The following is a 24,796-nucleotide window of genomic DNA, read 5'->3' on the forward strand; positions in this document are numbered from 1 at the left end:
CCGCCTGCAGCGCCGCCAGGAGACAAAGCCAGAGGCGCCCCGGGCCCGTCGCTCCGGCAACCGCCGCCATCTTAGTGCAGAACCGCCACTGCCGGCAAGGCCGCGTCAGGACCTCGCCCGCTCAGGGTGCCCTCCCGCCGCCTGCTGCGGGAGAACCAAAGTGTGCCCCTGAGCCCTTCGCGTCGTTGAGGAAAACCGTTGTCCCAGGGTTGCCTTTGGGAAACGCCTGACTACAACCAAGAAACTCCACTCAGGGTAGAAGCTTGTTATGCAGGTGGCGGATCCCGATCTCCATTGGGCATCACAACAGACAGTCCTTGGAAGGTCCTTCTCGTTCTTCCACTCATAACGGACTAACGTCAACCCTCACACGACTGACGCACAGTTCGGCCAATAGCAACAAGACATGGCCGAATGCGGTTGTCTGCGCCCCTATGACTAGCTGAGCGATGAGGCGGGACCACGGCATAGCCCATCCAATCCAGAAGGAGCGCATGTAGGCGGGGCGTCGGGCCCTACGGACGTTCGTGGGGGAGTTTTTGTGGACGCGGTCACTGCGTGGGCCGCCCAATGGGGTCGGGCGAGGGCGGGGCGACGGTGAGGCTGCCCAATGGCGACGGGCGTGGGGGCGGGCTCTGCGCGTGGCTGGTCAATGGGAGGGCGCGGGGGCGTGCGCGCGGCTGGGCGTTCGGTTGCTGAGCAGCGCACGCAGGCGGGGGGAGGGGCGCGGGTGACCGAGCGTGCTCGGGGCCGGGCCGGGCCGCGCGGGGGGCGGGCGGTGCTCGGCGGGGATGTGAGAGCCGCGTCCCTCCGCGCGCGCCGGGGTCCCGCTCCCTGCTGGCCTCGCTCGCTCGCTGTGTCCCCGCGGCGGCTGCGGCTCTTCCCGGCCGGGCCCCGCGTTATGTCGTGATCCCGGGCGGGCGGCGCTGCTGCTGCTGCTGCTGCTGATGGGGCTGCTCAGGATTATGCTGCCGCCCAAGTTGCAGCTGCTGGCCGTGTTGGCCTTCGGCCTGGCCGTGCTCTTCATCGAGAACCAGATCCAGAAGCTGGATGAGTCCCGCGGCAAGCTCGGTGAGCTGCGCCGCGCCGCGCCGCGCCGGGCTGGGCCAGGCCGGGCCAGCGTGTGGGGGGCTGTGGGAATGGCGGGGGGAACAAAGGTGGAGCTGGCAGGGGAGGGAGGCGATGACAGTGCCAGGAGCTGGGAAGGGAAAGCCGCTCCCCACCCGCTTCCCAGTGCGGAGCTCGCTGGGACCGGCAGGACGGCGAGGTGGCTTCTCCTACATGGCCCTTGTGTTTACGTGTCTGCAAATCCTGTCTGACGGGCTTGCTACGACTCCGGGGGGACTGTGCGGAAGAGGCTGTAAGCAGGGGAGACAGCGGCCAGGGCCTCACGCTTCACTCCGACGGAAATTCTGCATAGGGAGAGCCAGCGCCGGGGGTTGGGGCTGGGACGAGATGTGTATTTCTAGGGAGTCTCAATGCACTTTTCCCAAAAGAGCAAAAAGGGAAGGGAAAAAAAAGCCAGAGACGGTTGTTGTTGGTGACTTGTCGGAGCTGCCGGCCTGTGTGTGTGTGTTGTGCAGCCCAGCTGGAGGTTGAGGCACAGCTGTGGTGCTGGAAGCAAGTCCAGCTCTGCTTTTCCCTGCTTCTGGACATATTTATCTGAAACGCCCTTATTTCCAGTTCAAACTTTTTAATAAGGCTTGGACCTAATCCAGACATGTGGAGGTGGAAGAGGAGTACTCAAAAATGTGCGGGTTAAACCAAATCAAGTGAAATCAGTGGGTTGTGTGTAACAGGCAAGAAGCATGATTTGTTTCACCCTCATTGAATGCAGGATTTATTTACCTCTGCTCAGTAAATGGAATTACTGCAGGACTCCTGTTCAGAGCTAAAGTTGTTAAACTGTGTAAATTTAACCCTTTCCCCTTATGTTTGTAATTTTTACTTTTAATTTCTAACAGTACTTTTCCAGGGGTATAGTAAATGTCAGACTTCAGAAGCACTAAAGGGCTGCATAATTTCAGCAGAATGAGGAGATGCTGTTTTTAACTCAGTTCATTTTATTGTAACCATGAATTGGGGTGCAGTAGGACTTCTAAAATACCAAAGAACAGAGGGTTAGGCTATACATGATTTTGTTACCTCGCGCTTTAGGTAGGTAACCTTATCCATATTAGTTCATTATAGTATATTTCTTAACAGATGAATATTTGTGGCTTGTACATATACAGAGGAAAGAAGGGACAGTTTCTAGGTTTTTTTGGTTAGAAATGGAGGTGGACTTTTAGTGAAATGACAAGTTTTACTGTAATGGTGTTGGAGTGGTGTTGTAGCCTGTCTAGGAAATATATAAGAAGCAAGGGGTTATTTTGACATCTCAAAAAACCCCTTGCTGCTTATATGTTTTATTGAACCCAACCATTGTTGGGAGATGTTAGGTAAGCTTCAGGTATAAAGTGAAGAAGGGCACTTTATGGCTGAAAATTTGTTTTATGTAGTTTCCAACTAAACAGTTGCTTCAGTAAGAGATCTCATTCATACCTATACACTCTGTTGCTTTTTGAAAGTTTAACTGTATCCAACTTCTGGAAGAGATGAACTCAAAATAAAGGTTAGTGGCATTCATAGACTAGGTCAGTGATTCTCAACCTTTGTAAACTCATGGTGCTTCTCTGTAGACTCAGCACCCATAAGAAAATGCTAGCTCCTTGTTTTCACCCTTTCTTTGACTACAGAAAAATAATGCAGCAGTTCTGTTGCAAAAACTCAAAAAGACCAGAGCAGGTCAGAATATTTTTAACACTATAGATTCCTGTATGAAAACTCTGGGTTTATCTTGTGAATCATGTTTGCATACCTCATAGTACAAACATTTTGTGGCATCCATAGCTCCACAGTTTGAAAAGGATGTCAAAGTACCCCATGGTGCCAGTGCACCTTGTTTAAGACCCACTGACCTAGCTATTGGAAATCAGAAGCCTTTAAAAAGTGTTTGACTGTATGAGTTATCTATGAGTTTTTTACCTCTCAGTTTAACAATATGTTACTAATATGTGAAAGTTAGAATAATTTGCTTTTGCTTGGTTGGTTTGTCTTTTTGCTGGATTATTTAAACAAGTGTTAAGAAAGAAAGAAGAACACACTGGGATAGTTTAAATAGACATTGTTGATAAAGCAGTCAAGGATTAATGAAATTCCATAAAAGTGTATTTTTAACTGCTTGGCACCACTAGCTGCCCTACATCCATTGCTGGCAATGGGTGTCACGCCAAGAAAATACAACTCCCAGCAGAAAAGGATTAACATAATGCATTGTGGGAATAAAGGGTTTTGCTGGTAAGACTTCCTTTTACTTCACCTTAATAGATATACATTGGACACGTTTAGGTTACATATTTAGAGGATTAAAATACGCACAACTCAGTGCACAACTTCAGGACAAGAATCCAATCACTTTGTTCTACTGATGGAGTTTTTATCTCTTGGAAAAGGGGGTAATCTCTATTTTGAACTTGATATTAAAATATAACGGAAAATGGTGCCTAGTAAGGGACATGTCAATGGTTCTTGAGCTGCATGGGAGGAGAAACTAGAGCTGTGTAACAACTTATTAGGCTGTTTATACTCTGGATTAGGAAGTACTTTTATATGAGAGGCCTGTTACTACAATGATGCATGCAGAAGTATGCCACCCCATGTGCATGTATGTAATCTAAATATTATAATAATAATAAAACCTGAGGGAACTCGTAAGTTTTTTTTTTTTTACTGTGAAAATAGTCTGGATGTTTTAGTGCCATTTTCACCTCACTGCAGTACAGAGTTCAGTTGCCCTATATTGAAATAATCAGTTTTGATCCAACACAATGGACCTTGAAGGGTAAAATAAACAAAAAACCTAAGAAAAAAAATAATGAAGATTAGTGAGCCCATGAACTGATGAGAATAATGACTGCATTTTGACTGAAAGGCCTATGAAAATATCAAGTTGGGTCTGGAGCTGGTAAATTAAATTGGGTGTTGTCTCTTTTGTTTTGTTTTTTTCAATTGATTTATCACATGAGAGAACATGCCATGATAAGTTGTAAGTTTTTAATAATTCTGTGATTTGGACAGTGACTCAGAAAACTCTGTAATGTGACCTCTAGCAGAAAATCATTCTTGAAGGCTTTTGAGTAAAACTCTTGGTGGAATGGTATTTCCTCATATGTTTGAATGGAACATGATGCTGATTCTCCAACACACAACATACATACTTGATTTTAGATTAGTGTAAAATAACTTCCAGTGAAAAATAAGTACCTCTTTCTGATTTATTTTTTTTCAAACATTCACTCATGCAGCTAAGATTCAAAATCACTGTCACTTGTCATTTTTGCCTTTTACATTATGATCTGCAGAAGCTAATTTGCAGTGATCTCCTTGCTTTTCTCACATTGTGTCTTTTCCCCTCCAGTAAGATTGCTGTGCTCCTAATTGCTTTTTGAAAATATTTAAATAGTGATAGAATGAACCTAGTTTTACTACTACTGAGTGAGTTTTGACATCACTTGAGGGCAGTTTTCCCCTCCTTAAATAAGATGTTTCCCCTTCAGTTATAACTGAAATTAAGAAAATAAACTCTGATAGCAGAAAAGTTAATCTTAGGATTTGTTTTTATTTCAAGTGCTGCTTCATTTTCATAGGGATATATTGACAAAATCTGTCTAGAACGCGGTATTTATGAAGAAAATATTTAAAATGTTTAAAATTTTGCTCTGTGGTAAATATAAAAGGATGTATTGTTAGTCTATTTCCCCAGGATACCCTGGTTAATCATTACTGAGAAAACAGTGTTTGTTTTTACTAATTGTTTATGTAAATGTAGGAAATGAACAAAAAAGTTTTAATTAAAAGGTAGATTTTTGGTGTGTGTTTTTTCTAACTTTGCTGTTTAATGGCTCTCTTCTTTTCTTTACATTCATTCATGTTAATTATTTTATTTTAAGATACTACATATTGGCTACTTCTAAAAATCCGTGGTCCTAGCAAGGGCTGGGCCTTTTTTTTCTTTTTTACAAAGGTTGAAACCCAGGTTTTTTAATCTAGTTTTTGGTTGGGCTTTAGCATACGACCAAAAATCCTGCTTTTATAACCTGTGAATTTTTAGTAAACACTTTAAATTACAGAGTTGTCTAAAATAAGAGAGAGATTTTTCAGTTTCATTCTTGTAACCAAATGTTTTGAAATCTTGTTTATTTGGTGTATAGATAGAATATTTGTTCTGTTCTTCACTCCCAAAAGGGTAAATGTGCCTTTGAAATTAAACCTTGCTTTGTAGGGTTGTGTGAAGTTCAGTCCCAGATTTGATTCAGCCCAATTCGGCTCTGAATCGAATCAGGAGACCCTTTAATCTCTCTGAATCGATTCGGTGATTTGGACATAGGCACAGCTTTAAATGCTTTTTCTACATACCTCTAGGTACCAGGTGGCTTATGAATGCTGAGATGCTAGGGTGGATGGAGCGTCCCACAGCAGCACGGGGGGGCGCGCTTGGCAATGGACCCGGAAGTGGACCAGAAGCACTTCCAGTCCACTTCTGGGTCTACCGGGGAGTGTGCTGGGTGGCCTCCCTGCACTCCCCTGGTTCAGCGACTCGTGCCTCCTGGGTCTGGGGGGGGCACCTGGGGTCCCCCCACAGCCAATCGGTGAGCTGGGGGAACACAGGAGGCCCCCCTGTGTGTTCCCTCGTGGACCCAGAAGTGGACTGGAAGTACTTCTGGTCCACTTCCAGGTTTGCTGGCGAGCATATGGGGGGGGGGGTGGCCCACGTTCCTGTGGGATGCTCCATCTGCCCCAGCATCACAGCATTCGTACCTGGTACCTCAAGGTATGTAGAAAAAACATTTAAAGCCGTGTCTGTGGCCAGATCGCTGATTCTCCGAATCAGCATCAAATCTTCAGATCTGGATTCGGCCGAATTGAATCGGGGACAGTGATCCGAATCAATGAATTGAATCACTGTCCCCATTCAGGCTGAATCTGAATTGATTATGGCCTGCTTTGTATTTTCTCAGCTTTGAGAATTTTAAATGGATTTGTTCCCTACACCTACCTGTAGGATAGAAACAGGTTTCCCACTCCATCCTCACATATAACAGCTATTGTATGCTAATGACGTTAATACCCAGTGAATTCAACATATTCACAAAACCATTCAGATTAACTATAGTTGATTTCTCTTTTAAGTGGACTGATTGATAGCACCTCTTTGACTTGCTTACTCCTAGGTGTCGCCTTCAGAGACTAAGTGGTTCAGATATGACATATCATCTAACAAAGTGGTCTGTAGCCTATGAAAGCTCATACTTCTCTGAACCAGTTAGTCTCTAAGGTGCCACTTTGCCATGCCTTCTTCCTGACTTCTAACATGGCTAATTATCTCTGCTTACTCCTAAAAAGAACAATTTCTCGTGCTTCTTGCATCCTTACAGGAATTGGGTCATGAAGCCCATCTGCATAATTCTGCTATGATACAGTGATCGACCTGGCAACAGGTTGACTATTTGCATATCAAGCCATACACTTGTGAGATCATATAGATTGTGGGTACTTGGTCCACTGATGAGCATCTTCTTTGAGAAGATGAATGTCTCTTAGGAGTTTACAAATAAGTGGCTCTTGTATTTCTAAATGGAAATTTATTTTGTGGTGGTTGCTGCTGCTTCTGGTATTAGTGGATATCCTCAGAGCATTTCCAAACATAGATCCTGGGCAAAATGCTTATGGCACAAGTTGAAAAACATTTTCTTATTGTGTAGGGCAGTAGGTGTAGCACAGTGTTCCATGTCCTTCCTTTGTGAAAAAGGTAATGAAATGTACCATTCTCATAGTTTAGGCTGAAAAAAGAGCATTGCTTCCAGAGCAGTCATTTTAAGTTTCAATCAGTTAAGACTCTGAGCCAGGAGAGCCTACAGCCAATTTAGAGTTCAAGATAGAAGCCTCTTGTACCTTGTGGTACTCTAGGCATAAATTCTGTGGCACCGTGGTGCATCATACTGGAAGTCTGATGACCAGCCTAGCAGGAATAAGAAATGAAGGCTTTTGGATATTAAATATGAAATAGTAGACCAGCTGTGGCTCTGTCCTGTGCCCTGCCTTGCCCTGGCTGTGCAGCTCCTGTCCCTGCCGCAGCCCCACTCCCTCCCTCACTGCAGCTGCCTCATTCTGCCCACCCCATGCCGTTCCCTCCCCCCTCTCCCTTTCCCACACAACTGACTTACTGGTTGGATGCTGCTCTCCACGGTGCCAGGCTGCATATCTGCAATTGGATCTGTATTGGCCAATATGACTCGTTAAAAATCAGCCATCGGTATTAGCCCAAAAAATTTCTATTGGTGCACCCCCTAGAGACTACATGTTTGTACACTATCCTTTGTATAAGATGGTCAGCCTTGACATTACATAATGAATATGAAAAGCAAGCACCAAAAGTTACATTACTGTGCTGTGTCTCTTAGAAAAGCAAGCACCAAAAGTTACATTACTGTGCTGTGTCTCTTAGTTAAGAAACTTTGATTCTACTTGTCCATTTAAAAGCACACTGGATAAAAGTATAATTCATTGATCAGTATTAACATAATGTTAGCCCCAATTTCTTGCCTATTGCTTACATTGAAAAAATGTTTATATACATATAGGTTCATTACATAAATAGCTGAACTGCATAACATCTCCTAGTTCCTCTGTTTACTTTGTACATTAATTGTCTTTTGGTTAAGTGCATGTGAACTGTAACTATCTACTTTTATAACGAATTGTCCTGGGTTTAACTGAACAAGAAGTGAGACAGCTCTGAAAGGGCTGCTATTACAAGCCATGAAAATAAGGGGATGTAATTAATGTCCTCTGTACTAAACAACCCTTTGATAGCTGTCTCTCTTTCACTGTTTTTTGTACAGTTAAATTTAGACCAATTAGTTACAAAATAGATAGATACAATTAGCATGCACTTAACTAGAATAGCAAGCTACCAGCACTGACACAGGCCATCTGCCATAACAAGGATAGGGCCCCTCCCAGCTCCATTGCTGTCTGCCCCAGGCATGCCAACAGCTTACAAGTTGAGGTTGCAGGTGTTTTTGCCAACCTTTGATCTAGAGCAGGGGCAGGCAATTTTTTTGGGCGGAGGGCCGCTTACCTGGTTTTGGCAAGCTGTTGAGGGCTGCATGGGTAGCCCCGCCCCTTGATAGGCGCCCCACCCCCTGGTCACCATCTTGGGACTAATGTCCCAATGTTTTGGGACAAATGTCCCAAGGCCAGCACTGGCGGGGCCCAGAGCAGGGTGCAGGCTGGCAGGGGTCTGTGGAGCCAGGCTGGGATGCACCAGCAGGGAGACGGGGAAGGTGGCCCAGCTCCATAGAGCCCCTGCTGGCCCGGGACCCTGTACTCCTGCTGCCCTGCTCTGGGTCCCGCCAGTGCTGGCTCCGGAACACTGGTGTGGGCCTCGTGCACCTGCTCACTGCCAGTGTCCCCCCAGCCCTATGGTACAGGCAGGGCTCAGTATGCAGCCTTGACACCCCCCCCCCCCCCCTCCCCGCTCCCTGTCCGGGAATAAGCTGGTGCTGAGCACAGGGAAAAGTGGCCCCTTGCCCACCCTGTGGCTGGTGCTCCCTGCTGCAGCCGCTTGCAGCCCCAGGTGGGCTGTGAGCAGCTGCAGCGCAATGTGCCAGGCATAGGGTGGGGGAAGAGCTGCTTTTCCCCGTGCTCAGCATCAGCTTGTAACCGCCCCCACTGCCAGCCTGGGCCTCACACTGGCTCTGGGCTCGCCCGTTGGGGCTACACTGTGGTGGGAGCAGCTGCAGCCATGCACTTGACACGCCAGGCAGTGTTTGCCACCGCTGCCTCTGGGCTGCCCAGCGTGTGAGCTCCAGGTGGGCAGCAGCAGCAGCAAACACTGCCAGGTGCAGCAAGCGGGGTGGGGGGCTACAGCTGCTGCTGTTGTGTGCAGCCCCAATGGGTGAGCCCAGAGCTAGTGCAGGGCCTAGGCTGGCAGTGGGGATGGGTTACAAGCTGGTGCTGAGCGTGGGGTAAAGCGGCTCTTTGCTTGCACCATGGCCAGTGCCCCGCTCTGCAGCTGCTCGCAGCATGCATGGGACTGTCTGTGCCTGCTCAGGACAGCCCCATGCGGGCTGCGAGCAGCTGCAGCAGAAAGCGCTGGCCACGAGGCAGGCGAGGGGTCGCTTCTTCCTGGGTCGGGGTCCTCCCCTGTCCTTCCCCCCCCCCCCACCTTATCTGAGTTTCCGGCACGGTTCAGCCACATGGTCCCAGGCCAGAAGCCCCTCATGGGGCTTCCAGCTGAGGGGGCGGGACTGGGCGGGCCCTGCTGTTGCAGGATCCCACCAGGCTTTCCCTGGGTCCTACTGCCCCTGGTCCTGTCATTTTTTACAGGAACCAAGGACAGATAAACATTAACTTCCTAAATTTTTTAGGGGCCCTGTGGGCCGGATAGAATGGCCTCATGGTCCAGATCCGGCCCGTGGGCCTTATTTTGCCCACCCCGATCTAGAGCAAGGGTGGCAAACTTTCCTCGTGCCTCAGGCCAGTCTGGGGCATACAATGGGTTCTTCAGCACCTCTGACTCTAGTACAGGGAGCTGCACATACAGTGGCTCTTGCTTCTGCCTTGTGCCCTGTGTTGGAGGGCTTCTGCCAGCACATGCCTCAGGCTGCAGCAATAGCTTCAGCTACAGCACAGGGCATGCAGCAGTGGTGGCAGCTCCATCTCTGATCCAGGATGCTTGGCCGTGTTGGCAGCAGCTTCTTCAGCAAGGTGCAGCAACACGGCCAGTGAAGGAAAAGGTAGGGCCATAGCAGTGCAGATGAGTGAACTGGCCAGCGATCAACTGGGGCTGTACCTGCCTTTGCTTATGCTCCTGCCACCTATTGCCATGTCTGCTGGAGCTTAAGAGCCCTGAAATCTGTAGCAGGCCACTCACCACCACCCCCGCTCACACTCCCAACTTCTAGTGGGCTGGATAGAGCAGCTTCACAGGTGAGATCCAGGTTGCAGGCCATATGTTTGAGACACCTAGTCTAGAGGCTATGGACAATCCTTTTGAGAAATAAATCATGGCAGGTTATGCTCTGGACAGCATTTCAGACACGGAGATATTAGTATAGATGCAAGAAGATTTGCCAAACTTTTTCTTGTTTTGTTGACTATATAAAACATCAACAACAAAAACCCCAGCCACCTCATTGCCCACAACATTTGAATGTCTTTGCTGCTTGGAATGGGGAAAAAAATCTGAGAATTTGTTTCCAAGGCTCTTCGGTTCTTTTTTACAAAATGTGTTAGGTAGGCCAGGAGTGTCAAAGATGTAGTCTGCTGGCTGGATCCAGCCCACAGAGGCCTATCATTTGGCCTATGGTGCTGCCTGTGCATCACATACCAGCTTTGCATGTGCCAGCCTCAGCCCCATTGCATGTGGTGTGTTTGGCCAGACTGGTATGTGCTGCATGTGGTGCATAGGGCTGATCCAGGGTGTGTGCTGCATGTGGTGCCCACACTGGACCAGCCCTGTGTGCTGGATCCAGGGCCTGCCTGGATGGGACTAACAGTGGTTTTGAGCCCTGATCCAGTGCACAAGGCTGGGATGGTGCAGGCACTGCATTCAGCACGCACCCCGGACTGTCCCCATATAGATTCATAGATGCTAGGGTCGGAAGGGACTTCAATAGATCATCAAATCTGACCCCCTGCATAGGCAGGAAAGAGTGCTGGGTTCAGATGACCCCAGCTAGATGCTTATCTAACCTCCTCTTGAAGACCCCCAGGGTAGGGGAGAGCACCACCTCCCTTGGGAGCCCGTTCCAGACCTTGGTCACTCTAGCTGTGAAGAAGTTCTTCCTAATGTCCAGTCTAAATCTGCTCTCTGCTAGCTTGTGGCTATTATTTCTTGTAACCCCCGGGGGGCGCCTTGGTGAATAAATACTCACCAATTCCCTTCTGCGCCCCCGTGATGAACTTATAGGCAGCCACAAGGTCGCCTCTCAACCTTCTCTTGCAGAGGCTGAAGAGGTCTAGGTGCCCCAGTCTCTCATAGGGCTTGGCCTGCAAGCCCTTAACCATATGAGTGGCCCTTCTCTGGACCCTCTCCAGGTTATATCCACATCCCTCTTGAAGTGTGGCGCCCAAAACTGCATGCAGTATTCCAACTGCGGTCTGACCAGCGCCCGATAGAGAGGAAGTACCACCTCCTTGGATCTGTTCGTCATGCATCTGCTGATGCATGATAAAGTGCCATCAGCTTTTCTGATGGCTTCGTCACACTGCTGACTCATGTTCATCTTAGAGTCCACTAGGACTCCAAGATCCCTTTCCACTTCTGTGCCACCAAGCAGGTCATTTCCTAGGCAGTATGTATGCTGGACATTTTTCCTCCCTAGGTGCAGCACTTTGCATTTCTCCTTGTTGCATTGCATTCTGTTGTTTTCTGCCCATATGTCCAACCTGTCCAGGTCTGCTTGCAGCTGTTCCCTGCCCTCCGGTGTGTCTATTTCTCTCCACAGCTTTGTGTCATCCGCAAACTTGGACAGAGTACACTTCACTCCCTCGTCCAAGTCACTGATGAAGATATTGAAGAGTATCAGTCCAAGGACCGAGCCCTGCGGGACCCCACTGCCCACACTCTTCCAGGTCGATACCGACCCATCCACTACGAATACCAACCCATCCACTATGATGTGGGCACAAGCTAAGTAAGCTACATCTTAGGGCCTCACATTATGACGGGTCTCTAAATATGAAAAAAAAAATACAGTAGAACCTCACAAATCTGGTGTTCTTGGGACTGAGCACGTGCTGGAAATTTGAAAATGCTTTCTTTTTTTTCTTTTTTTTAACTGGCACTGCAGCTGGTTCTGAAGCACCAGCAGCATGCAGAGCAGCGGTGTGGGGTGCTTAATAGAGGCAGCAGCAGCTATGTACAAGCTTCCCCCAGCCCTACCCTACCCCCCCCCCCCCAACTGGAAGTCTCTACCTGCCTCAGCCTTTGGGCTGCTCCAGCACCACGTGGCTGCATTGCCAGACCGCGGGAGCATGGAGCTGTGCCTGTACCCCAGGGCCAGGAGCAGGTGTGTGCATGTGTGTGAGACTGTGTGTCATGTGATAAAAACACTTTATGATGTAGGGGGAAGGGAACGGGAGTAGATCAGAGAAGAGGATTTAATCTTTCCTAGCACAGTAACAGCCAAAAACTAGTATCTGACTAGTTGGTGGTAGTCCAGGGTTCACATTGCAAATGTGCCATGCAGGGGCGGGGGCAGGGGCAGGTTTAGCACTGTGGGCATGTATTGATTGCCTTCTTGCCCTTGGATGTGATCCCTCTAGGTCAAGGTTGAAACATGTTGGTTGGCTAGCATGAGGAATTTTGTACTTTCTGCTGCTTGTGCAGCATACAGACTTCAATCTCAAGGGCTGTTGATCCAAAATAAGCACAGTTTAATATACTTCAAAGAGGACTTGCAACATTTTAACCTCCTTGGAAAAAGGTATGTAGCACTTGAAAAAATAATGAAGAAATGTCTCCCTTTTTCTGAGGCCAGTGGAATATTTTGGATCTTACCTTGAGTGCTACAACTTGATAATAATTGGAGACCTATTGTGTGTACTAAATGATGTACCAATACAGAAAACTGTCCCTTTAAAGATTGAAGTATTCAGAGATTTGGGCAAATAAACTTGACTCTCAGAGAAATTGGAGAGACTTCTGTGCTCATTATCCTTTACTTCTTTTGGTCAGTTATAGCCATATGTTTGGTAGGATTGTTGGTTGTGTGTGGTTGGTAAAATGCGCAAAGTCCAAAATGTAACTGTCCCTAATAACATAACAACTACTCTATATTACATTATTTATACTTGAGCTTCATTTATACAGATCAGTTGCTTGTACAGTAACTTGTCCACAGTTTTCTTATTTAAATTGTATTCAGTTTTAAAGAGAATTGTTTACCAAAATCTTCAGATTCCTTTTTTATTACCCGGTACCTGTTGTTTTTTGGTGTTTTTAATGTAAGTTCAAAAGTAGTAACTTTAATATCATATACATCCTGCTTTTTTAATTAAATTCTGCGTTTGTAAATATGATGCAGTAGGCCTGTTCCATCCTCTAACTCCTGAGTTCAACTATGGATTAAGTGGCCATCTCATAAATGAGTATTAGCAATTAAGAATCTGAATTAAAGTAACTAAAGTCGGAATTAAACTGGTGGAGTAGGCTGAAGGATTGAAAACTTTATTTCTGACTTAACTTGTGCCTATTTTTACTAGGGCATTATAGGTTCTTATAGAAGCTGATTTTTGTGTACTATATTTTATGAGACTCTCAAACACTGCAGTAAATTAGGTCACTGTCTGTCTTATGAAATCTTGCTTATATCAGGGATTCTGGTTTTCTGTTTAAAATTTGCAAATTCTCTGATATAAGATCACAGATTCTCTAACTAACACACCAAAAATCCTGCATTTTTCCTTGATTTTCCTACACTATATAGTGTAGGAATCAGTTGAACACAATATTTTATTGATATATTTACAATTTTAAGGTAGTTTGTAAGCCTACCAGTTATTCGGTCACTATAATAACATACATTCTTAATATCTGTGCATTTTGGCATTTGATTTGGGTTTTTTTATCATGGAAAAGCAGAGCTCCCTCTGTTCCTTTGTTCACCAGGATGTGGGTCTAGCTATGGCTGTCATTTCTCCCACTAAGAATTACCTAGAGGGAGCTGTGGGAGCTGCTCTCCACTGCTCCCTGGCTGTCACGTACATGGTGTGTGTGCATGCTGATTCAACTCTCTGCAGCCCCTTCCTTGCAGGCTGGAACTTGGCTAGCCTGCCAGGGGAAAACCAACACTTTCGATTTTTTTTTTTTTCTTTGAACGGGAAAATCCACCCTTTTCTCCATTAGAGGAGAAAATCCATGTTTATCCTCAGCAAACAGAAAACCTGTACCCCTGCTTATAATAATGCAACAATATAAAATTTTATTCTGAAAGTCCTGATTGAGTGGTTGCCTCTCTATACAGAAATGCATATATCATGCACTTGGGGAAATCACTGTAATTCACAACAATTTATAATATCTTAGGTCAGTCTACAGTGTTAGTTTAGCACCGGCCGGTAAGTCTGTGGGGGAGAAGGAGCATAGGGAAGGGGAGGGGGGCAGATTGAGGGCCCCATCATGAGGGAGGGAGAGGGGCAGATTGAGGGCCCCATCATGAGGGAGGGAGTGAGGCTGGGGAAGCAGCAGGCACTGCTCAGCTGGGGTGGTGCATGGGAAGGAGCCGTGGGCAGCTTGTCCGGGGGGCAGAGGGAGGGCAGCTCCTGTCGCTGCATGCACCCCCGGAGGAGGCATGGGGGGCACATGCCCCTGGATTTGTGTTCAGGGGAGGGTGGGCTGGGGGGTGGAGCTACACTCGGGGCAGGTAGAGGCAAGGCGGGTGGTGGTGGCGCTGGGAGGGGTGGCTGTGGCTAATTCTGTGGTGGCCACAGCCCCCCCCTTCCCAGCACTGCCACCGCCCTCCCCACCCCCGCCCTCTCTGGCCTGGCCTGGCGCAGCCCCCCCCCACTGGGAAGAGGTCGATGCAGCCCCTGGCCCCAAGCTGGGCAGTGCCCCCACCCAGGCCCAATGCCTGGGTGGGGGCCTTATTGTGCCCCCACCCAGGCATTGGGCCCTTCCTCACCATGGGAGCCTCATTGTGCTCCCCCATGCCCCTTCCCTGCCCCCTTCCCCCCGACTTACTGGCCAGACACTGCTGTCCACACTGCAGCTGCACATTTGCATGGGGCATTTATCGGTGACATTCTCAGGCACATCAGCCAAAAAAAGCCAATAGCCAATAATGCCAATTTTCCTGTCATCAATGCTGATACAATATGGACCTATGTATCAGTGTACCTCTTACCATTTTGTATCAATTGTATCCACTTTTTCACACTAAGTATACAGGTCAGTTGCATCCTACACGCATTTAACTTGCACGAATTCAACTATACGTGGGATGGGAGGGAGTCTGCATGTGGCGCTGCCACTTACCTGGAGGCCCGGCAACCACCACGCTGCCAGCAGTGACTGCCTCTGCATCCAAAACCTTCCGCTGCTGCCATGGAGCCATGCCTGGAGCTGTGTGGCTGGCTGCCGGGCTCCAGCGGCAGCATGGTGGTGGCTGTGTGGCATGCAGCCATCCCCACCATCACCCCGCGCTGCATTGCTGCCGCCAGCCTCACAGCTCTAAGCACGGTTCCGCGGCAGTGTCGGGAGGTTTTGGAGGCAGAGGCAGTCACCGCTAGTCAAATTGCTGGCATGGTAATTGCGATTTGACTGTACGCGATTTTTGCCTTACGCACTGACTTCAGAACTTAACCCCTGCGTAAGATGCGACTGACTTGTACTGCGTAACTATGCATCAGTTTAGCTTAGGAAAAATGGGGGGAGCTGCTACCTGCCAGAGGCAGAGGACTCAGCTGTTTCATACTAACACATTTTGGAATGTAGTACGACTGGGAAATAGGATGTCGGAGGTTTGGCCTGATGATGACTTTGTTGGACAAAAGGTGGAAGCAAGGCTGCTAGGCAGTTGTTAACAATTTAGGGTAGTGTATGTGTAGAAAAAATTAACATGATTAGCAAAAACTGGTAGGGTGGAAAGGTCTTCTGCAAAACATCTGTGTGTGTTAAGACTGCATAATAATACTTGGACAGTGAAATACTTTATTATGAAATGTTTATTTTTCATGAAGTATACAATTGCTAATGCACCTTAAATTTTAAATATTCATAAGATAGAGTTAAAGTCACAAGAGGTTATTTTCATTAATTATTGTAGAAGTGGTATATATAGTTTGGTTCACAACTGGGGGAGGAGTAAATTTGGTTTGTACCAATTATTGACAAACCTTTGTTTTAACTACTGCAGTGTATGGTCAGATAGTTCAACGATGGACAAAATAAAACTGCATATACACTTTCAGACAGTGTTAGAAATCCTCTCTCAGTGCAGGTTTGAAGCAGACCTTTAAGAAACAGTATAGCTGATTTGCCTGGCCAAGCATGCGCTGTCCACGGGGTGTCCCGGCTGGTCTCCATGGAGGCTCCTCCCATCCACTCCATCTGGTGATAGGTGTGGGGTGGATGGGCCTGAGCTGGATAGGATCAACTGCCCCCTCCCCCCCCCGGACTGCAGCAGCTCACTGAAATTCTGAAAGTGGCCCTCCAGCCAAAATAATTGTCTACCCTCTGATATAAGGGGTCTGTGAAAAATCAATTAAAAATATATAAATACTCACACTTACAATTCAAAGGGGTCTGCATTTCCATTTGAAAATTTTTAGGAGTCCACAAATGGAAAAAGATTGAAAACCATTGCACTAATATGCGCGCACACACACACTTTGGTTCAGCTGTAAGGTGCAAATCTACGCTGCCTTCTACTTGACTTCAGACAACTTCTCTTGCTCCATAACCTTGCTAACTACTGATATAGATGACTACCCTGAGGTTTCATGCTGAAATAATCTACTCATTGTGAACTTAGTGCCAAAATCATTATGAGGAAATTACTTGTATTACTGTAGTTACTCGAATAGAAGATGACTCTGATTATAAGACCACCCCTCCTCCCCAATATTCAGATTCCATATATGGAACATTTATAAATTTGTTATAATTGTCTAGGTATAGAATTATTAGAGGCTTGCCTTGAATTTGCCTTATTCCCACTGCTACGGCAGGGAAAATAAATCTGCTGTCTGCTTTCCCCCAACTTTTTCCCCTGGCTGCCCCTTCTACTTCTCCTTATGATCAGACCCTGCTCTCCCTGAGCACATGGAAGTGAGGAGCAAATTTGAAAAGAGTAACCTTGAAATTAAACATGGCTATATCCATGTGCATATAGTACCCATAGACTTAGTTCATCCAGAATTGGTGCATACTGTCTTTTTTTTTTTTTTAAACTGCTGCAAGTTTTAGCACAGGTATATAATAAACAAATTTTTTAGCAGCACTTTGGCACGTACTTAGATCTAGTATAAACTATGCATGGTATTACTTCAAAGCCAAAAGGCTCATGATTTACTACGTAGCTCATTGGGCTGGGCCCCACTAGAGTCTACAGCATTTCAAGCCATGATGACCCCACAGCTCAGCTCAGCTCAGCTCAGCTCACCACTGCTGTGTGTGTGTGTGTGTGTGTGTGTGTGTGTGTGTGTGTGTGTGTGTGTGTGTGTGTGTGTGTGTTTTATACTCCAGATTCCCCCCCACAAAGTATCCACATGCTAATTAGCCCCCACTCATGCCTGAAACCAGGTATTCATGTCGCAGGTCCTGAGATGCTCCAGAATTATATGCAGACAAGGCACAGCCTGGTCCAGTTTCACTTCATGGAGGGCAGGGCCACATATGTGACAGACTGAGAGAGTGGGCGACAGAGGGATTCTGGGTGAACTGTATGGAATGTTGTGGCTCACCATGACTTTTAGAAGAGTCGATGGTGAGGGGAACCATGCTTAAGGAGCATTATAATATGTCTTACTCTGATGGGCTGCACTTATCTGTTCTTGTGGTAGGTTCCTATCAGCATGTTTGCCTAATGTGGGCCATGTATTTTACAGTTATACTCAGTGTTGGCTCCATTTAATCAACTTAATCAACTTCATAGTTGGTTTCCATTGCTGAGCACATGCTGCTTTTAGCAGTAGTTTAATGATAGACAATGTATCTAGTGAGATTTTTCTGTATGCAGTTATCAGATGAAAGTTTTTTTCCCCATACTAATTTGGGGGAGGGTGGATGATGATAGACCTTGTCTTGTCTTGTATTTGAGTAAATACGGTACTTTAGGACCTTTTTTCTTTTTTTTTTTTTTTTTAACCTGAGGCAGTTAATCCATGCGTGTATTCATGGATTAAGGTATTTTGGATACCTCTTACTAAAATATGGGACTACTAGCAATGTCTGGATCCCAATTTAAACTCCTGTCCAGACTAGTATGGGGATGCATGCACATGTCTTCAGGCAAATATCCGAATCAGTTCAGACTTGTTTACAGGCTGCATGGCTTGCGCTCACTTTTTTCCAGCCCTGCTCCATTCTCTCTGTGACATTCTCAGATTTTAAAAGGGTTTTTTAAGGCAACAGCAAACCAGATGCTTTTTTTTCTCTTCTGTAGTGCTCTGGGGCGTAATTTCTAATGAGCCTGTTACTTGATCAGATTAGGATCACCTGTAGAATGCTTTTTCTCTGTGTCTTTTCTCCTTTGCCTTGTAGGTAAGGCAAAATGGTACAAATCTAAAATGAAAAGGAATCATTAGTGATGACTCAAGCTCCAGATGGGGAAGCTCTGTTGCAATTGTTTTTCGTTTGTACATCCTGGTGTTTTGGAAACATTGGCTCAAACTTGGATGGAGATTTGCTTGCCTCTGTGCTAGAGATACGAGTTTTTATTTTTTTGGTGATACTTTTTTATTGGGACAACTGTATTGTTGGGAAAAATTTCTGGAGACATGCTAATGCTTGTTTTTTTGGTTTTCTTTTTAATGTCTGCAGGCAGCCAAAAAGTTGTCTTGGGGTTTTTTTTCTAGTTTATTCCATGAGTTCAGTTCTATCCCTAAAGGAAGAGGGACTGGGGTTTTGAATCACAATGTTATTTTCTTCCTAATGTGCTTGATGGCATGAGGAGTAGGTAGTTGCCACAACTGAAACAATCAAGGGAATTAATTTAGTGCAGTTACACTTTTGTACTGTTTCAGCCTGTAGCCAGTCAAATAAAAAAAAAAAGTATTACAAATATACATTATCTAACCCCTACCCTGCTTTATCTGAATGTGGTTTCTACTTCAGAGCCTTAGACTACTGAACAAATAACTAAAATGTACAGGTCCAGAATATGTCCTTGAGATTTGAACTATGGGAATAACTGTGCATGCTTTAAAGCTGAATGTGCACTCTTTTCCCTCACTCCCACCCCTCATACAAATTCAAAAGCCTGCTGAATTAAAATAGACTCTGACTGGCCCATGTAAGCTTTGGAAGAACTAGTTTAAAAATAAAATTGCAGCTTCTAACCTTTAATCTTGTTTAACCTGGCCTGTTAATTCCATAGCCATGCAATTTATCCTACAGATCTAAAATGAAATACATTTTAGGGTTTTTTTTCCCCCTCTTCATTCCAGAAAACTGACATCTTTGCAGATGGATTCATTTTTGCACAGCTTTGTATTGCCCCTGGCTGTTAAAGCTAAGGACATTTGAACAGTTCATGAGCAAGTCATTTCCTTATCTACTGACTGGCAACCATGAGTCACTCTTAAAATTATTTTGGCCAGGCTTATCCTGCATTCTGGTATTGAATGACTTGCCTCTGATGATTCTGGCATCTCTACAGGAGGTAGAGACTTTTAAATCTCAACTTCCGAATCCTGTCACTTAGTTCGAGAACTAAGCTGTCTGCAAAAATGCATATAGCTAATGTTGTCATTTGTCTCAGTTGTATAAAAACCTTGTCAGAATGTTGTGAAAGTGGTAGCGGTCAGCTTAGCTGTAATGTGGGGCTGTCTATTTGTATGAATTTTAATCTGTAACTTAGCAAAACAGCTATTTTTCAAGCCTACAGTATTTGTATAGTTTAATATTTTTGGGAAGTGGAGCACTTACCCTTATTTTTCAGTAAAAAATGAGAGACAAGTCATTGCAAGTAGCAAGGTCCAGTAAGGATAGATAAACACTTAGTATTTGGTGACGTGGATGCAATTTTAAATAAACACAACTTCAGTTGGGTTCTTATGGAGGCAAATGGTTCTTGCAGAAATAGCATCAGGGACAGCAGATTACCTACTTCATGTTGTTATTAGCTTGCCTAGGGCTCAAACCCTACATATTGTGCAGTTTTGTTGGTTACATCAATTCACTTAAAATCATGGCCCTATTGGAACTTGTTTTACTCAAAGCCCAGAATCCTAAGCAGATATCTTCTAGCATTGAATCTCTTAGTAGAGTGAATGTAATGCCCTTCCCTAGTGGAAATTAGTTGATGCTTTAAATCCTAGAGAAGATGCTTAATGCTTGCTCAGCCTCCTGGTCTTTTGTGTTGGGTAAAACACTATGCCCTCTGCCCTCCCATACCCAGTCACTGCCCCAGTAAACTGTATATACATCTATTTAAAGGATTTAATATTAATGATGTTGCTAATTATAAACTTAACTGGCAACCCCACCAGGTTCTCCCCTGGGCATTTCTCAATCCACTTGGAAGTGTTAATGCTGAGAGGTCAGTCCAGGAAAAGAAACTAGAAGACTAAAATTAGAGGATAGATGAGTGTCTGTCACATGGCCGTTTATTGGCCAGAAGAGGGGAGGAGGAAAATACCTGGAAGAAAATGTTGGACACTGCTATGATTTTTTTAATTGCAGAGTAGATATAGTTGGCTAGAACAGGAACAGGAAATAAGAGGTCAAAATATTTGATCATTACTAGATCCTTTTATTGTTGCCACCCTCTGTCCTTTAGCTGTCCTTATCCATGTTAGAAGTTCCTGGATTGGTTATTAGTGAGCACATTTGAAGAAGAGCTGCTTTGGTTAACTTGCATACCACCAGCTTCTGGTACTGGTGTGTGTTTCACAGGTATAGGTTGGTTGCGGTGTCTCAAGTACAACATGTTTGTCCAGAGATAGGTTCTAAAATTGGTTCTTATATATTTTACAGTTTATGTATATAATTTATTTCTAGTTTTATTGGAACTATTTCAGATATAAATTAATAACATGAATACGGGGACCATTCTTCAGATGCCTTAATTCCCTTCAAATAAGCAACAGACTGTTCTAGTATAGACAGAAAACAGTTGGTTAAGGACATTCCTGTGCTTCATATCTATGTAAATCTATACAGAGATCCCTAACTAAGTGGCTTTATTTATACTGCTACATATTTCTACTTCGTGTTTCATTGACTGTTATCCTAAATAATTTATTCCATAAAAATGCCCTGCCCAGTTAAAATCACTTAATGGCACTCTAACACTCTCATGTACCTTTCAGTATCAAAGTAAATGGGTTTTATGGATTAATATTGTTTAAAATAAAATGTAATATAAATATTTTGACCTCTTTTATTTTCTTGAAGTATCCATTCCTGCTACTGGAAGCACAGAAACGTCTAATGCTATGGAGACATTAGATCTATGAAACTATAATAGATAAATTTGAATTTTAGGGTATAGTTTATATAGCGGTGCACTGATAGAGATTTTTGGGGCTGATACTGATAACCGATTTTTAAGAATGCATATTGGCTGATACTGATCTGATTTCTGATACAGCTGTGTGCAGCTGGTAAGTTGGTGTAGGATGCTATGGGCAGGGCCTGGGTAGATCACAGCAGGGTATGTTTGGCCAAGTTAGTTGAGCTGACCAGTTTTACTTTTGCTGCTGGATTTGGCCAAGGACTCACTGTTCAGAGCGCTTGCCTCTGCAGAAGCCAGGCTAGTAGATAATACCCGGAGGCCACCCCAGGCTTGCTAGCAATTGAAAACAAACAAAAGAAGTTAAACAGATAAGCCAGCACTTTGTTATCTTCTAGGCTTCACTTTCTGTTTGCCTCTTATCTTTCAGAGGCTTTGCAGAGCCTGCAGGCTTATGCAATAAAGCAAATAAACAAACAAATAAGAGAGGAGCCCTGTGGGCTCTCCTGGTGGCTGCTTAACCCCTGGTAACTCCAGGCTCCAGGCAGCCTGCTCCCTAGCCAGGTGCAGACCCTGCTTTCAGTGTCTTTTTTATTCTTCCAGGTAACTAACCCTCTCTCACTCCCTATACCTGTGTCAGCTCCCTTGCTAAGGGTCTCACTGTGTCCCAGGACCTGGTTCTCCAGCCTCTGGTGAGTTCTTCCAGGTCTGGGGTGGGTATGCAGAGGTGCTTCTGGGGTGTTGGCCTGTTCAGACTCCCCCGAAGGACTAGCAACAGGGCAGGGCCGTGTTACAGTTGGTTGTGGGGGGGAGGAAAGGGCTGGCGGGGGGGGGGGGAGGTGCAGCAGATCAACACCCCTTGCAGTGAGGGAGGGAGTGGGGCTGGAGCAGGCGCTGCCCAGCTGGGGCTGGGGCAGAGCGTTGGACAGAGCTGCGGCTCATCCAGGGGGCACAGGGAAGGGTGGGTGGCAGATCCAGGCCCCCCCACCTTTGCCCTTCTGGACAGGCGGTAGGAGCTGCCGAATGAACAGATAAGCCACTGAACGAGCTGCATGTGTGGCAAGAGCCACCAACCCCCTGATGAGCCGTGGCTCTGTCCTGCGGCTTTCCCCTACCCCCTGCCTTGGCTGGGCAGTGCCTGCCCCAGCCCCAGCCCTGCATCCTCCTCACTGCGGGGGCCTTGATCTGCCCGCCAAACCCCTCCCCTTCTACCACAACAGACTTACCAGCTGCATGCAGTTTTCCATGCTGTTGGCTGTGCTCCTCACTGCTTATGTGCTACTCTGCAGCTGTGTGCATACGCAGGCCATTTCTTGGCCAAATTATTGGCCACATCAGGCTGATTTCTGATATAGACAGTTTTCTTTATATCAGTGCCGATCCGTTATCAGACCCATGCATCGGTGCACCTCTACTTTTATAGAAGTATGTGGAAATTCTGTAGATGGCTAAAGTAGTGGTATAAAGCCTTTTGGCCCTGTGGACCAGATAAGTGGCACAGAACCTGCTTGCAGGCTGGGTTGGGCCATGGGGGCTCAGCACTGCCCCCTCCTGTGCCCTGAGCACCAGAATTGGGCCCTGGGGTTTCTGCACTGCTCCCTCCCGCTCTGCACACTCGAATTGGGTCCTGAGGGCCTGGCACTGGACCCTCCCATTCCCTGCATGCTGGGATTAGGCTCTGTGGGCCTGGCACTGTCCCCTCCCAGTTCCTATGTCCTTGGGGGGGCAGCACTTCTTCCTAGCTGCCTGGATGGGGTCCTGGGAAACTGCCTTCCTACCCTGTGTGCTGGGATTGGTCTCAGGGGACAAGCAGTGTTCTCTCCCAGCCCACCACACAGTGATGCCCCGGTCAGCCCTATGTGCTGAATTCAGTGCATGGAGGCTGGGACTTCTCATGGGTCTTCTCCCTCTCCATCTAATTTCCAAACCCTGAGGGCTGGATCTGGCCTGCCGGCTGGAAGTTGAGCACCCCGGTCTAAAACAGTTACATAGCTGCCAGTGTTGTGGTAAATGTGTTTCAGTCTGTGGTACATTTGTCTTTTTAATGCCAATGGTTACCCATATTTTTCAGATAGGAATTGAAAGAAGGGAGAGACTAAGTGATTTGCCCCTGATCATTGATGAATTTGAGAGAACAGGGGAAAAGAATCTAAGTCCCAGGTTCATACTCAAACCACTATACTCTTCTGTTTTTAAAAATAATTCTTCAAAGTTGTTAATAACATTATTTGCCTGAAGATTACTTGAAGGAAGAAATGCAAGCAGAAACACAGATTTTAGGGGTGCACCAATTAAGATTTTTTGGGCCGATATGATAACCAATTTATTAACCAGCCGTATCGGCTGATACTGATCCAATTGCTGATACGCAGCCCAGCAACTTGGAGAGCAGCGTCCAGCTGATAACGCTGTGGTGGAAATGGGGGGGGGCAAATCGAGGCCCCCCCCCGCAGTCTGGGAGGGAGTGGGGCAGGGGCAGGTGCTGCCCAGCTGGGGAGGTGCTTGGGATGGAGCCATGGGTAGCTTGTCCAGGGAGTCCGGGGGGGGGGGCGGTGGAGCAGTGGCTCTCGCCACAGCATGCACCCTGGGGGAGGCATGGGGAGCATAGATTCATAGATGTTAGGGTTGGAAGGGACCTCAATAGATCATCGAGTCCGACCCCCTGCATAGGCAGGAAAGAGTGCTGGGTCTATCTGACCCCAGCTAGATGCATATCCAACCTCCTCTTGAAGACCCCCAGGGTAGGGGAGAGCACCACCTCCCTTGGGAGCCTGTTCCAGACCTTGGCCACTCTAACTGTGAAGAAGTTCTTCCTAATGTCCAATCTAAATCTGCTCTCTGCTAGCTTGTGGCCATTTTTTCTTGTAACCCCTGGGGGCGCCTTGGTGAATAAAACCTCACCAATTCCCTTCTGTGCCTCCATGATGAACTTATAGGCAGCCACAAGGTCGCCTCTCAACCTTCTCTTGCGGAGGCTGAAAAGGTCCAGGTTCTCTAGTCTCTCCTCGTAGGGCTTGGTCTGCAAGCCCTTAACCATACGAGTGGCCCTTCTCTGGACCCTCTTCAGATTATCCGCATCCCTCTTGAAGTGCGGTGCCCAGAATTGCTTGCAGTACTCCAACTGCGGTCTGACCAGCACCCGATAGAGGGGAAGTATCACCTCTTTGGATCTATTCGTCATGCATCTGCTGATGCACGATAAAGTGCCATTAGCTTTTCTGATGACTTCATCACACTGCCGACTCATGTTCATCTTGGAGTCCGCTAGGACTCTAAGATCCCTTTCCACTTCTGTGCCACCCAGCAGGTCATTTCCTAGGCAGTAGGTATGCTGGACATTTTTCCTCCCTAGGTGCAGCACTTTGCATTTCTCCTTGTTGAACTGCATTCTGTTGTTTTCTGCCCACTTGTCCAACCTGTCCAGGTCTGCTTGCAGCTGTTCCCTGCCCTCTGGTGTGTCCACTTCTCCCCATAGCTTTGTGTCATCCGCATGTGCCCCCTAGATCTGTGAAGGGGCTGTTCCAGCCTCTTCCCGGAAAGGGGCTGGGCTGGCGCTATGGGAAAGGGGC

General features: G+C 46.5%; 2 protein-coding genes across 2 annotated transcripts in view; one reads left to right on the forward strand and one right to left on the reverse strand.

Annotated features, from left to right (window-relative positions):
- Window positions 1–306, reverse strand: part of SELENOF (selenoprotein F) — a 55,559-nt gene extending 55,253 nt beyond the window's left edge. Inside the window, exon 1 of the mRNA XM_014599766.3 lies at window positions 2–306. Coding sequence (XP_014455252.1) covers window positions 2–70 — 69 coding nt within the window. The 5' untranslated portion in view covers window positions 71–306. The remainder of the gene's footprint in view (window position 1) is intronic.
- Window positions 307–728: 422 nt separating this feature from the next.
- HS2ST1 (heparan sulfate 2-O-sulfotransferase 1) overlaps window positions 729–24,796 on the forward strand; it is a 163,365-nt gene continuing 139,297 nt past the window's right edge. The window contains exon 1 of the mRNA XM_006277500.4: window positions 729–1,071. Coding sequence (XP_006277562.1) covers window positions 948–1,071 — 124 coding nt within the window. The 5' untranslated portion in view covers window positions 729–947. The remainder of the gene's footprint in view (window positions 1,072–24,796) is intronic.

Source organism: Alligator mississippiensis, chromosome 5 (assembly GCF_030867095.1).
Source record: "Alligator mississippiensis isolate rAllMis1 chromosome 5, rAllMis1, whole genome shotgun sequence".
NCBI classification, from domain to species: domain Eukaryota; kingdom Metazoa; phylum Chordata; order Crocodylia; family Alligatoridae; genus Alligator; species Alligator mississippiensis.